Genomic DNA, 14,856 nt, shown 5'->3' on the forward strand with positions numbered 1-14,856 from the left:
GTCATCACCTAGGTTTAATGATTTGCAGCCTAAGGGCTTTGACTGCTCCACCTTGTCAATATTGCCAAGACCTTCTTGCATCCATTCAATACATAAAGGTGGCTTCTAAGAAAGATGGAGAGAGACTTTTTACCAAGGCCTGTAGTGACAGGACAAGGGGCAACAGTTTTAAACTGAAAGAGGGTAGATGTAGATTGAACACAAGGGAGAATATTTTTATGACGAGGGTGAGACACTGGAACAGGTTGCCCAGAGATGTTGTGGATGCCCCATCCCTGGAAGTGTTCAAGGTCAGGTTGGACGGGGCTTTGAGCAACCTGATCTAGTGAAAAATGTCCCTGTCCATGGCAGGAGGGTTGGACTAGATGATCTTTAAAAGTCTCTTCCAACCCAAACCATTCTTTGATTCTATGAGTACTTTGCCAAGCAGTATATATCATATTCACAGAGAACTCCTGGGATGGCAGCAGTGTAAAACAACATCCACTTAATTCCTCCTTCCACCCTTAGACATGAGCTTAGGACAGAGGTTAACTGCTTCCCAGTTATATAGTTGTATAGTCTAAAGCACTAGACAGTTATGCAAGTGTCTCCTGTTTTATGCCCACAGTCTCAGAAAACGCCTATGCAGACTGCATCCTGAGTGCCCAGCACAGTGCTCAGCACAGTCAATAACTATAGTAAGTGGAAAACAGCAGATGCATAATTTAGATAAAGTGAGATTTCCTTTGGGAGATCGTAAATAAAAACATGCTTGTTTTCCTCCTTTGATTATGTAAGGAACATAAATATCTCAACGATTCTATGTGAACAAAATAATTTTCTTGGGGTCAGACACTTAATGAAAAAGTAACCAAAACGGACATATAGGAAGGACAATTAGATGGCAGAGTCAATGGTTATGTGAATTTGTGCCTTATTTCTGTGTACTAAAAATTCTCCCTAAGATGAAGTCTATCTATTTCATCTTTACTATTCTTTCAAATGTTGCCAAGCTTTAAATGTTGTGGTATAAACTTTAAATGTTGTGATATAAACTTTAAATGTCGTGATGAAAATCACCCTCTTTCTCAGATTCACGTTGGTTTTCAAAGTTTTTCGCTATTTCCAGAATCTACAATGGTGAGAAATAGGTCATATGGACAACACAGATAATTTTCCAGTAGGAGATGGGAGACTATCCTAGAGCTAGCTAAGAACACAAATACGTGGCATTACCTCTCCTGACCGGAAGCTTTTGTCCACAGTCTAGGATGTGGGAAATAATATTTATGTCACCTCAACAGAGTGCCCTTGATGCCCTTAATTAACTGCATGGATTTCAGAGAATGTTGGCTGAATTAGCTAAAGAGATTCCCTTGGAGCTGTCCCTGTTGAGCTGGAAGGAGAGACATTAAACAGTTACATAGCATTGCTTTTTCCATGATATCACATATTAAACAGATTTTCCTCATTAACGAGTATGTGCATACCAGACTATTAACAGAGAGCTGGTGAACAGAGATGTCTATCCTACCTTTTAAGCAATTTATTGCTGCTAATTCTTCCACATTGGAATAGTAATAATTCAACAGAAGGGCCGGTGTGCACTTCAATCTTTGGGTTTTTTTCCCCTGCCTACATGAGTTTCTTCAACAAAGTATCTTGCATGTCACAAGAAAAAAAATTCCTCAAAAATCACTCTGAACATTTCCAAAACAGTACTACTGAACAAAGCTTCAGATGTCCGTTGTAAAAAAGGGTCATGCGTCCACTTCTCTATTTCACAAAATCAGGTTCTACTGAATAACACAAACCATTTGTACCACTGTAACGTGGACCTTGGACCTTAGGCCAGTTTGTACCAGCTGGGATCTGGTCAGGAATAGAAGCCCTGCTTCTACCAGGCCATGGAAGGGACAGTGCCTGATGCAAAATCTCTGGCCAACGAGGATTATAACCAGAGAACATCATGTTCAACCTGCCTGCCTTTCAGTAATTCAGTGAGACACCTGTGTGGGGGCTGAATGACCCCAGGATTTCTCTAGGTCTACCTGGAAGAGGAAGAAACCTTCTTAGGAATCTCACCCCAGCTCTCTCAGGCAGGGTGCCAAGCAAGTGATAAGATGCTTATCGCCCTCCCTTAAATACATATTAACCTACCAGTCCCAAGGAAGCTGGTGTAATTGTATCAGAGAACCATGTTGCACAGAGGTACTAGGTGGACCTTATAATCGAAAAAGATACCTCGCTGAGACTACTCAAGGACCAGCAGAGAAGAACAAGGGTATGGCTAACACTGAAACATAAATGATGATACGTTGAGGTACCGTTGATCTTAAATTGAGTATTTAAGAGAGAACATTTATAAACCTATTGCAGAAGCCATAAGGAAACTCATCCGGAAAATACAAAAAAACCCAGAGAAGTCACCACATACCAATTAATACCAAGCTCCTGCCCAGTCTCAGCTTGACTTGTTAATGAAGAGCAGCAGCATGACATTGAGTTGAGTTGCTACCATTTTACTCATAAGTGACAGCAACCCTCTGGTGGGTGCCCATTTTTATTAATTAGCTGCAAAGCAAGTGGCTGCAATGCAGAGAACTGTGAACGGCCGGAGGAGAATGGGGCAAATGAATCCTAACTCCAGTGCCCTCACAACATTATCCTGCCGTGGCTTGTTGAGCCAGGACTCCTCCCACATTTCATGTGTCCTCCAAGCAGATGTCTGCACAAGAGCTGGAAAGGCTCCCCTCCTAGTCAATGGAGAGATTTAGGCATTTTAGTGCAATTAATTGGAGCTAATTCCAGTTCCACATGAGAGTAACCATTCAACCACTGCAGTGCTCTTGGAACAACAGGCTTCCAGCTTCAATAGCAGAGAGGGGTGCATTTCATCTATGGCATGCGTCAGCCACACGTGAATGGCTCAGATACCTTAGAGTTCTTAGAAGGACACTGTACATTTGACATGCAGCCTTAACGTTTAGCCAGAAGAACCTCAACCTTTATGCAAGCATCAATAAAATAAATGAGAAACAACGGCTTTTGTTTGTTTTACCAAGGAGATGTTTTAAATGCAGGTTTTTTTCCTCTGCACTCATCTGCTCACTGTCACTTATAGGTTCATTACCCACAAGCCAAACAAAACCACATTCAAATGAAGAAGATCGTGCCTTCCTAAGACCAGTAGGGGTTAATCTTTGTGGGTCTTAGGAAAGCATGAGCTTTTTCCTTTCTGCCATAAGCTTCTGGTTTTTTCTGATGTGTTCATCTTTCATGCATTCCTCTGAAATCCCATCCATCATAAGAGATCAGGTTCGAGAGCACCTGAGGAACATGAACGTACACAAGTCCATGGGATCCAACGAGGTACATCGCAGGGTCCTGAGGTAATTGGCTGACCTAGTTGCCAAGCCACTCTGCATCACATTTGAAAGCCATGGTAGTCAGGAGAAGTCCCCAGTGACTGGCAAAAGGGAAACACCACACACACTTTTAAAAAGGGTAAAAAGGAGGACCCTGGGAAATATCAGCCAGTCAGCCTCATCTCTGTGCCCTGTCAGATCATGGAACAGATCCTCCTGGAAGCTATGTCAAGGCATATGGAAGACAGGGAGGTTACTACAGTCAGCCAACATAGCTTCACGAAGGGCAAATCATGCCTGACTAATCTGGTGGCCTTTTACGAGGGAGTCACTGCACCAGTGGAAAAGGGAAGAGCTATGGATGTCATCCTCCTGGACTTCCGACACAGTCCTGGGCCTTTGACACAGTTCCATACAACATCCTTGTCACTAAATTAGAGAGATTTGGGTTTGATGGATGGAATATTTGAAGGATAAGGAATTGGCTGGATGGCTGCGTCCAAATGGAAACCAGTAACAAGTGCTGTCTCTCAGGGGTATGTATTGGGACCGATACTGTTCGATACCTTTATTAATGACATAGACAGTGGAATCGAGTGCACCCTCAGCAAGTTTGCAGATGACACCCAGCTGAGTGGTGCAGTTGATTCGCTAGAGGGAAGGGATGCCATCCAGAGGGACCTTGACAGGCTGGAGCAGTGGGTTCATGTGAACCTCATGACGTTCAAGAAGACCAAGTGCAAGGTCCTGCACCTGGGTTGGGGCAACCACCAGAATCAGTACAGGCTGGGAATGAATGGATTGAAAGCAGCCCTGTGGAGAAGGACTCAGGGATACTGGTGGACGAGAAATTGGACATGAGCCGGTAATGTGTGCTCACAGCCCAGAAAGCCAAGCATATCCTGGGCTGCTTCAAAAGAAGCATGGCCAGCAGATCGAGGGAGGTGATTCTCCCCCTCTACTCCACTCTCGTGAGACCCCACCTGTTAGAGCAGGTCCAAAGGAGGGCCACGGAAATGATCTGAGGGGTGGAACACCTCTCCTATGAAGAAAGGCTGAGAGATTTGGAGTTGTTCAGCCTGAAGAAGAGAAGGATCCGGGGAGACCTTATTGCAGCCTTGCGATACTTAAAGGGGGCTATTAAGAAAGGTGGAGAAAGACTTTTCACCAGGGAACTGTAGTGACAGGACAAGAGGCACTGGTCTTAAACCAAAAGAGGGTAGATTCAGATTAGGCAGAAGGAAGAAATTTTTTATGAGGAGGGTGTTGAGACACTGGAACAGGTTGCCCAGAGAAGGTGTGGAGTTCAAGGTCAGGCTGGATGGGGCTTTGAGCAACTTGACCTAGTGGATCTTTAAAAGTGTCTTCCAACCTAAACCATTCTATGATTCTATGATGTTCTGTATTATATTTAAGGAGGCTTACTGCGGTTCATTTGTGTGGTCAATGGAGATAGGTGGAGAATGATGTGAGTATGGACCAGCTCTATGGAATCTGTTGAAACTGATGTCCTTTGTGTGGGTTTCATCTTACTAGAGAATGAATACCCTCAATCCTGTTCAAAATCACAACTGGTTCTGAACACTACATTATTTCAGCCTAACAGGGATTCGGGTCCAGCATACATTGGGTCTGATCTGACCAAGCATAATCACATGAGTTATTGTGATTCACACAAGAAATCACATTGTTTGCACCAGGAACTAAAACTTTTGCAAGGAGTGTCTCAGGTTTACTAGCAAATTTCTCTGGAAGGGCACAAAGAATTACTTTTCACTTAACTTAGGAGGGGTAGTGCAACCTTCATTCATCTAAGTGGTAAGTAACCCTGACATGCAGAGCCTGAAGAGCCATGGAACCAATTATTACATGAGACATTATTCAAATTAAGATTTTTCATGTGTTTATTCTTATTTTCTACTTCTTGGATACAGCCCACCTCAAGGAAGGGAATTGAAACAGAGAATACCAGGCAAGTTCACAGGGTTTTTTAATTGAATTCTGTGAGATACCCTTAGACACACGCTTTGATAGTTAGAGGACTCTATGGAGACATTGAGAAGAAGAATTTTTGTACTCTGACTGGATAAGAAATCTTTGTTTTCTCAAAGAACAGCCGTACTTTTCAGCTGTTTCGTTGGGTTTTTTTGAGCTGAGCTGTCACACTTACAGTACCGTAGTGTTGCTTCTGTTCAACAGTACTTGAACCATGATCTTTCCGTTAAAGACCTACAAGGAGGGGGATCTCAAAGGGAAACAGCAACAACCAGTTTGGAACTGGAAAAACATGCACAAGTCCCTGTGTTTGAAGGCTGAAAGAATGTTCCATCTTCTTTTCCATTTCCTCTCTGCCTGATTGACAGGATCTTTAAATTGTAGTCTGAAAGAGTGATTTGAAAGACAGAAAGAAAGTAAAACCTATGTCACAGAATTGTGACCTTTCTCAAGTTAACTGCTTATATGTAAGATAGTTATTTGTAGTCTATAAAGCCACGAGAAATAGGAATCTGCAGAGAATGATTCATCACATAGCAAGACAGTCATCAATTAAAACTAGGACAAAGCATCCTCGTTCTATGAGCTTAATAAAGATATTAGGATAACTATGCTTATACATTAGAGTTTTCACTTAAATATACTCGAGCTATGGGACAAAAAAAAAAAGAAGATGCCAGATGCCTGTATGCAATAACTTTCCCTTAACTTCTTTATATTACTATTTGTCCAGCTCATACAAAATGACTGAAAGTCTTTGCAGATTGGGTGTACTCTCTGAGTTCACATCGTCTTGGCCTATGTTTGAAATCCTGGGTGAATCCTGAGCAGTTGCCAGGGCCTGAGTGCACCAGAAGGTTCTGCAACCTCTTCCTCCTCCTGCCCATGCCCCAAGGCTTCGCTGCCTGTACCTAAGGTGAGCTCTGACCTGGCACCTTGAATCAGACTAGTAAACAGCTATGCTGTGAGAGACCTCATCAGGGACCATCATCCTTTGGCCTGAGAGCTGCTTTTAAGATCAAACTCTTGCTTTGGTTCCTTGTCTGAACTATATTGTAGGTGTGCCTGTGCCCAGCCGCATGCCTTGCTGATCCTGAGGCAAAAAAAGGCATTGACTACCTCTGCTTTTCCCAAGTCCTATGTCACTATCTGCCCTGCACTACTGAGCAGCAGGCCAACATTTTTCATAGAATCACTTAGGTTGGAAAAGACCCTTAAGATCATCGAGTCCAACCGTTAACCTAGCACTACCAAGTCCACCACTAAACCATGTCCCTAAGCGCCACATCTACATGTCTTTTAAATCCCTCCAGGGATGGCGACTCCACGTCCCTGGGCAGCCTGTCCCAATGCTTGACAACCCTTTCGGTGAAGAATTTTTTCCTAGTATCCAATCTAAACCTCCCCTGGCACAACTTGAGGCCATTTCCTCTCATCCTGTCACTTGTTACCTGGGAAAAGAGACCGACACCCACCTCCCTACAACCTCCTTTCAGGTAGGTGTAGAGAGTGATAAGGTCTCCCCTGAGCCTCCTTTTCTCCAGGCTAAACAACCTCAGTTCCCTCAGCCGCTCCTCATAAGACTTGTTCTCTAGACCCTTCACCAGCTTCGTTGCTCTTCTTTGGATGCGCTCCAGTACCTCAGTATCTTTCTTGTATCTTTCTTTCTTTTCCTTTCTTTTTGCTGCCAGGGAATTACAGCAGACTTCTTGTTAATCATCAAATCCCTTGCTGCTTTCAATTGCAGAAGAGTTTTGTCTTTCCTAACCCCATCCCTATATATCCTGTATTTCTCCTGAGTAGCTCATCCCCACTTCCACCTTCCATGTACTTTTTTGCATCTGAGTTCAGATGGGAGTTTTTTATTCATCCATGTCGGCCAACCTGACCACACTTGTTCGACTTTCTACATGTTGGTCAGGACTGTTCATGTGTTTCGAGGAGGTGTCCTCCTCAGAGATCAATGAGAGGTCATCTTCCTCACCCGTTTCAGGTCTCTATGCCTGTTTCGTAAATGCAGATTTGCAGTCCAGGAGGGGACATTTTTTGAAATGCTGGAAGTGACAAGCTTCTACCCTTCCCTCTCTTGGAGGCTGACATGTACCACTTTTTTGAGGGTAGTGGTGTCCCTCCTTTTCAGACATGAAGGGGCTCTGGTTTTTGGCTCTGCTGCACAGTGCCTTAAATTCCATGACCTTTGTAATGCTAAGGAACTGGCATTTGCAATTCTGTAGTTTGCCTCTCCCTTGCAGCTCTGTAACCGTTTATCTTGTTATTGCAGCAATCTTCTTCTGAAGCCTCTGTTTGAGTATCCTTTCACTTACTGTACCGTGCTGTTAATCTCCTCGTGTTATCTTCATGGCCTTGAACCCACAAGCCCAGATGGTGCTTTTATGACGGTTTGTCAGAGGAAGCAAACAACATCAACGTAAGAATCCCTCCTTCTTTCCTCCTGTTATTTTGTAACCCCTAGTTTATATTGGCAAAACCAAAATTTAGTGCATGACAAGGAAGATAGTAGTCATTTAAATTCACAATAAGCATTGCCCAGTAACACACACGCACAAGATCTTAGCAAAAAAAAGTAAAAAATAGTCTGCAACACGGGCTATCTTTTTACTTTTATTTCTTTCCCTCTAAGTAGAATGTGAGCAGTAGAGTATTGACTGACGGCTAAGCACAGGCTGACCACTGGCTAGTAATCTGGGTGCCAATAGATAACTGAGTGCAAACTGACTACCAGCTACTGAGCCCTGGAAGTTATGACATTGATCTCCAGCGCTTGTAAAGACAAGTGGTTTAAGTGCTTTGAGAAGAGTGCTTAAGAAATGCTGTGCCTTTCTTTCTGAAGACTAGTGCTAGGACCCCAGCTGCGCTCCTTCCAGCAGCTGAAAGTGCAGAAGGGGGCAAGAGGCAGGAGCTCTAGAGCTCCTGTGCAGCAAGCAGGAGGTGAACCATCAGTAAAAAGTTGTGCATGTGGGACTGTCTCAGCATTCTTTGTGCGGCAGCTATGCAGATGATCAATCACTGGGGAAGGTGTGATTACACCTTTGAGCCCTCTGATACCATGCTATGCCAGTGTTCAGGTTCTCAGCTACATCCTCCTCATTAGGGTTTTTGTGTCTGAGTGTTTATTAAGTTTCCTTAATTTTCTCTTATCTGTCTCCCTCTCCTCCCTCTTTTTAATGCTGAATAGCTGCTAACCAGATATCCTCACAAACTAGATCAACTTTCTACTCCAGGTATTTTTACAGAAAGCACAGAGAAACAGGCTCACCTACACTGACAGAGATTTAAGAACTGGATTATTCCTTAGGCTACAAGGTTAGCCTTTAACCCTTTTTCTGCTTCCTCAACCCTTGAAAGAGGAGTTAAACATGGATGTGTCCTTTCGTTCCTGCCTAGGAGCTGATGGACAGTGCTGCTCCCTTGTTCTTCTTTGCATTACAAAAATACAGCTTGGGGATGTGAGAAGGCAATGTGTCAAAGACTTGCCTATGAATGCATCATCTTCACATGTGTAAATCCACCGGACTCCCTAGTTGATTATTTGAAGGGACCACCTTGCCTATCTCCCATCCAAACTGTGGACTCTTCTTCGGTATTTTCTCAGTAGCTTTTTATTCAGCTCTGTTGCAGAACAGTGTTTCTGCTGTGTAGGATGAAAGCAGAGCAACACCTTGCCTCTCCTTGCTTTCTGGACCTGGAGCGTTGGGCTGTTTGCATCTTGTTGTGCTGTTTACCCACCCTCCTTGCAAGACAACTAAAACCTAATCTGTATCGTGGGATCACACCTCTTCACCTGTGGCTACTTCCTTCCTAATTTTTTCCCCTACTATTACCACAGCCCACACCCTTCATATAAATTAGGAGTTTTATTTGAAATTCTTTTTTTAAGAAGCTTCTACAACTTCTGGGTGGGAAAACCAAATGCAAATAGAAGCTCATGTTATATTTGAATAAAACCTGAAAGTATATCTATAAATATGCTATGTATTTATATATAGCTATGTATTTATATATAGCTATGTATTTATATATAGCTATTTAGCATATATAAAGCTAAATAGAAATGGCTGCAGCTCCCTACAAAAACCCTTTCATACGTTTAATTGGTGATGTTGTTCTAAATAGACTGCTCTCCTGCTTCTCAAACCTTTGAGCAGATTGAGACATGATGTTGTTCCCTTGATGAAGTAAAGGAAAAATTATATTTCAAATACTTAGGCTCTTTCTTTGTGGCCAATTGAGACTCTCTTTAATTTCTCTGCAGAGGTTTTCCCCTGTGGTTTACCCAGTTTTCACTCTCCCTGTACTTATTCATTGGGACACATTTATTGAAGACAAATCCTTAAACAACACATTAGAAAAGAACTGTATATCCTATATATGCTTGTGACACAGTCCATGGTAACAGGAGATGAGATGGCCCTTTCTAGATTTAGGCCTTCTTTACACTTTCCACTTGTAATTTGAACACAGAGTCATGGCAGGAGCAAGGAACTGGGAAAGGGACATTACACGAGAGACTTGGCGTTGTGTAAGGGGGGGGGGTCAGGCTACCCATGAGCAGCCCTGGATTCAATCAGATCTGTGCTGTATGGGAAATGATCCCTAGCGGAAATGAAACCACTTCACATGTTCTATTCATTGACGATCTAAACATCAAATATTGTGAAAGTATTTTACCTTTTGAGTTTAGATGCCTAAATTTAAACATCTGATTTCAGACTAAATCCTACCCTACATTAAGCCAGTTGAATTCCTTCAGAAATATAAATCTGGAATTTATCAGGGCCTCAAGCAAGCACGGATGCCATGACCAGCCTCACCTGGGACCTTCATCCTCTGCCCATAGCTCCAGCAGCTCCACATAAGCTCAGGCCTGGATGTTCTTCCCCCTACCTCCCCTCCCACTTGTGCGAGCTGTGTTGTAAGCAGTCCTGTGCCTAGCCCTGTCACCTACTCTTCCTGACTTGTTTCTAGGCTTCCTGGATTGACCTTGGGCCTGATTTGTCACCGTGTGTTTATCAGATGATCGCTGGCCCTCAAAGGAACCTGCTAACGTCACTGGCCCTGTTCTGCTCGCCTTTTGTGTGTGCTGCAGGATTGCAGGATTGCACCGCCTACTCACTGGCGGGGCAGTGTGAGAAGCAGAAAAGGCCTTGACGCTGTGTAGGCACTGCTCAGCAGTAACTAAAACATCCCTGTGTTATCAACACTGTTTTCAGCACAAATCCAAAACATAGCCCCATACTAGCTACTATGAAAAAATCTAACTCCATCTCAGCCAAAAACAGTACACACATTCAAAAGATTATTACAAAAAAACAGCATCCTTGGGCAACTACACAGCCCACATGCCACTTCAAGCACTTTCTATTGAAACAATACCAGATAAAGCACCAAGTTGCCTTACAGCTCAAGCCCAATGTAGCTGAAGGAGAGGTCCCTGAAAAGAGTGGGCACATGCTGTTCTCTACCGCTTACTCTGGGGACCAGAGATCACTCTTGAGGATTCATTCTCTGAGCAAGGAAGATGGAGCTGCACTGAACCACAGTGCTCTGCAGGGTTTATGTGCCACACCGCTGTAAGGAAAGCAGCATGGATGCCTACTGTTCTCAGACAAAGGGGAAGACTAATCCCCAGAGTGGTTCACAAAGATAGTACAGACTGGGCCTCAACCATCTTCCACATCAGATAAGCCAGACATCCGAGCATTTCGTTACCGCCAGGAAGCTTCTTTTCGTGGGAGCCTGGCGCATGTCACGTTGCTCTTTAAAAGACTTGTCTGCAAAAGGTCAGAGAGACCATGGGATTCCAGAATCATCCGGGCATGAAGGGGCCTTAGCAGTCAATTATTACAACCTCATGCTCAATTCAGGATCAACACTCAATTCAGACCAGGTTGCTCAGGGCTTAGCCCGGTCACATCTTGCAAGCCTCCAAAGATGGAATACCGTGGACCACTTTCAATGCATAATTATTGTCAGAACAATTTTTTTTCATTATATTCACTTAGAATCTCCACTTTTTCAGTCTGTGATCATTGTCTTGTCCTCCTGTCATGTACCTCTATAAAGGACCTGTGTTTGCCTTCTCAGTAGCCTCTCCATTGGTACTGGAAAGCTGTCATAAGGTCCCACTAAGCCTTCTGTTCTCCAGGATCAAGAAACTCAGTTCCCTGAGCCTCACCAAATACAGTGTGTTCTTCCAGCACCTTGGCCATCTTGGTCATCTCACCAGACTCACCCAAGCTTATGAACATCTTTCTTATACTGGAGGACCCCAAACCGGATGCACTATTCCAGAGTCAGTGCTGGGTAAAAGGGAATAAACACTTCCCTCCATAGCCTGCTGACTATGCTCCTCATGATACAGTTCAGCACACTGTTAGTTTTCAAGCCCAAGAGTCACAGACAGAAGTTTTGAGCAGAAATCAGCTTTACTGATACCAGTGTTGTCAAGGAGGGAAAACGAGGACAAACTTCTCCCCTAGTGGCAAATTAGCTAACAAACCCATCTGGGTCCCACTCCACTGGACATTCTCTTCAGTTATTGCAGGTCATGACTTCAGTGCTGAACTAAGTTACCACCACTTGGCTCCTCCTCTTGGGGCATGCTTTCGAGCTCATTCTAGGCTACATTCATGCGGGAGGAGAAGTGTCCAGAAGAAACTACCTCGATAGACGGGGCGTATGTTAAGATACTCTTTCAGAAAAGCTTGTGAACACTCTTTGTGCCTCTGATGAAAGGTGAGAATATGAAACCTTTGTTGCTGGCTCCTTTTCTATTTTCTTTGCTGTCTTCTCTTTCGTATGTTCTTCACTGGGTCAAATAATGCAACGAGTTATATTCCATGTCCTGTATTTGTCTGACTCTTTCAGTGTCATAGGTAAACAGAACTAACTGTTACAGTTTTAAATTAATATTTTAGTGTCATGAACGTTAATATCACCATCTTCAATTCAATGGAAAATGAAGAGAGACTTGCTCCACACTTGTTCATCCCAGTAATCCCTTAGTATTGTATGAAAAACATGATCATTGGAGATTCATTCAACCTCAAGTTAGTCACCTAATTCTGAGCTAAGTTTTAATCAACACAGGAGAGGAAAGGCTGGCGCCTCTGCACGGTGATTCAAGTAAACCATCTTAGACTTGCATCTTCATCAAGAGATGACTGATGCTATAGAAGAGTCAGTCTCTCTTCGTTGACACTAGTGGAAGGGGAAACCACCAGCAGAGTCTGTTTGCAGATCTCCTGGAAGTGCAATGAGATGAGGTGAATTCTACTGAAGATCTAATTCTGTGCCATTAGGCTCCAAGGCAGAAATTGTAACTCTACTTGTTGTGCCTGAGTATTGGAGCCTCTTCTTAGACATTTGGAATGGAATTCCAGGCACAATTTTGGATGGTCAAAATTAGGTGGACCAGACAGAACTACCTAAAATCTACTAGAAACGAGGATATTTGGGAAGATCTCCAGTTGCCGCTAGCAGCACTCTAGCTTGGTGAAACACAAGCCCAGAGACAGCTTCAGCCTTACACTGTTGAGTAAATCCTCATGCAGACAGTCTCTGATCTCTCTGTTATCAGCCAGATTCCTGGAGGACAACCACCAGAAATGGTCAGAAATGTCACCCTTCTCTGCTTGCAATTAATAGGTTTGCACCTTCAGTAGCTGAGATCCCTTCATAGCCCTGATTGGTCATAGTTAGATAAAGTATGTAGGGTTCATGATGCACAGCCGGTAAACATTGTTTCTCTGTTCCTCAGGTAACTTTAAAATTCTTTTAGAAAAGTGGCTATTTAAATTGCATATTTGATTATAAATTAGTAAATTGATATCTCTGTTCTCTTCTGTCTACCTATCACCCTGTGGTACAATGATAACACTATTCTCTTTTCCTCTCCTTGCTTTCACTTCTGAAAGGTCTTGCTTTTAGCCCAGTGCAGATTCATTTTGTACCCAAACAGCCCTGGTGGAAATCAGGTCTCAGCGTCTATGTTTTGGGATTCACGTGTAGAAGTCTAAGTCCACACCAGTCAGGGAAGATCCACCCTGCAATGTGATTGCTTTAAAATGTCCCTGATACTATTTTGGGGGGGGGGGGGGGGGGGGGGGGGGGGGGGGGGGGGGGGGGGGGGGGGGGGGGGGAGAGAGGAAAAAAAAAAGTCCTGTTAGTCCTTTGAAGAACTGCATCCATAGATTAATTTATCGTATTTATCTATTATAATTATTATTGCTGTAATATCTATCATTCTATTCAAGTACTGATATGACTTTCCTTGTACACGGAAATATTTTCTCCCTTATTTTTTCTGTTGTGGGTTTGGGGGATTTTTTTGCCTTTGGAAACACCTCTGTCTCCCTCTCTCTCTCTCTTTCTCTATTTTTAACATTGGATTGAGTATGTTCTGGCCATGATGCGGTAATGTCTTTATTTTTATTCCTACGTAGGGGACACCAAGGCAAATGCATCCACGGAATCTCACCAAGGTCTCTGAATTCATCCTTGAGGGTGTTTTCGACAACCCTCACCTCCAAGGTCTCTATATTGTAATATCTTTGTGTCTCTACCTCACTGCTATCCTCAGCAACTCATTTGTCATTATAGCTACCGTTGTCCACCCACCACTTCACATCCCTATGTACTTTTTCATCTCCAACCTGGCCATCCTTGACTTGGTAGGTATCTCCTCAGTTCTGCCCAAGATGTTGGAGAACCTGATCCTGGGCAAGAACACCATCTCCTTTGAGGGCTGTGTAGCACAGCTCTACACCTTCACTTTCTCAGGCTCAACAGAGCTTATACTGTTAACAGTCATGTCTTATGACCGGTACCTGGCCATCTGCCAGCCCCTTCACTACGTAACCATGATGAGCAAGGGGACCCGCATCTCTTTAATGACTGGTGTCTGGGGCATCGGTACTGTCAATTCCCTCATAAACACCCTTCTTGTGGCACAGCTGGACTTCTGTGGGCCAAATTTAGTCCAAAATTTCTTGTGTGAGATACCCTCGGTCCTTGCCCTGTCCTGCAGCTCAACCTATCTCACTGAAATCATGGTTTACATGGCAGACATCATCTTAGGCATGGGAAACTTCCTGCTGGTCATCCTTTCCTATTGTCTCATCATCATCACCATCCTGAAAATCCAGGGCTCTGCAGGGAAGTGGAAAGCCTTCTCCACCTGCTCCTCACACCTTGCTATTGTTGGCTTGTTCTACTCCACTGTCATCTACACCTATATCCAGCCAACTAGCACTCCATTAGAGAAGAAAAACAAAACAGTGAGCATTATGTACACTCTGGTGACTCCCACTCTGAATCCTCTGATCTACAGCCTGCGCAACAAAGTGATCAAAGCAGTGTTCTGGAAAATCGTAACATTTCATAAGACAAATTAATGCACAGAGCCACATGCCCATACTTTGCAGCCCTGTTCTGCATGGTCCACACTAACGGATAGTTGCAGTGTTGTGTCAACCTTTGCTGCCAATAA

General features: G+C 43.6%; 1 protein-coding gene across 1 annotated transcript; it reads left to right on the forward strand.

Moving 5' to 3' along the window:
* The first annotated feature begins 13,825 nt into the window (after positions 1 to 13,825).
* LOC127026698 (olfactory receptor 13G1-like) lies at positions 13,826 to 14,761 on the forward strand. The gene has a single exon (XM_050912018.1). The coding sequence runs from the start codon at positions 13,826 to 13,828 to the stop codon at positions 14,759 to 14,761; it is 936 nt and encodes a 311-aa protein (XP_050767975.1).
* The last annotated feature ends 95 nt before the right edge of the window (positions 14,762 to 14,856 follow it).

This window comes from Gymnogyps californianus, chromosome 28 (assembly GCF_018139145.2).
Source record: "Gymnogyps californianus isolate 813 chromosome 28, ASM1813914v2, whole genome shotgun sequence".
Taxonomy (NCBI): domain Eukaryota; kingdom Metazoa; phylum Chordata; class Aves; order Accipitriformes; family Cathartidae; genus Gymnogyps; species Gymnogyps californianus.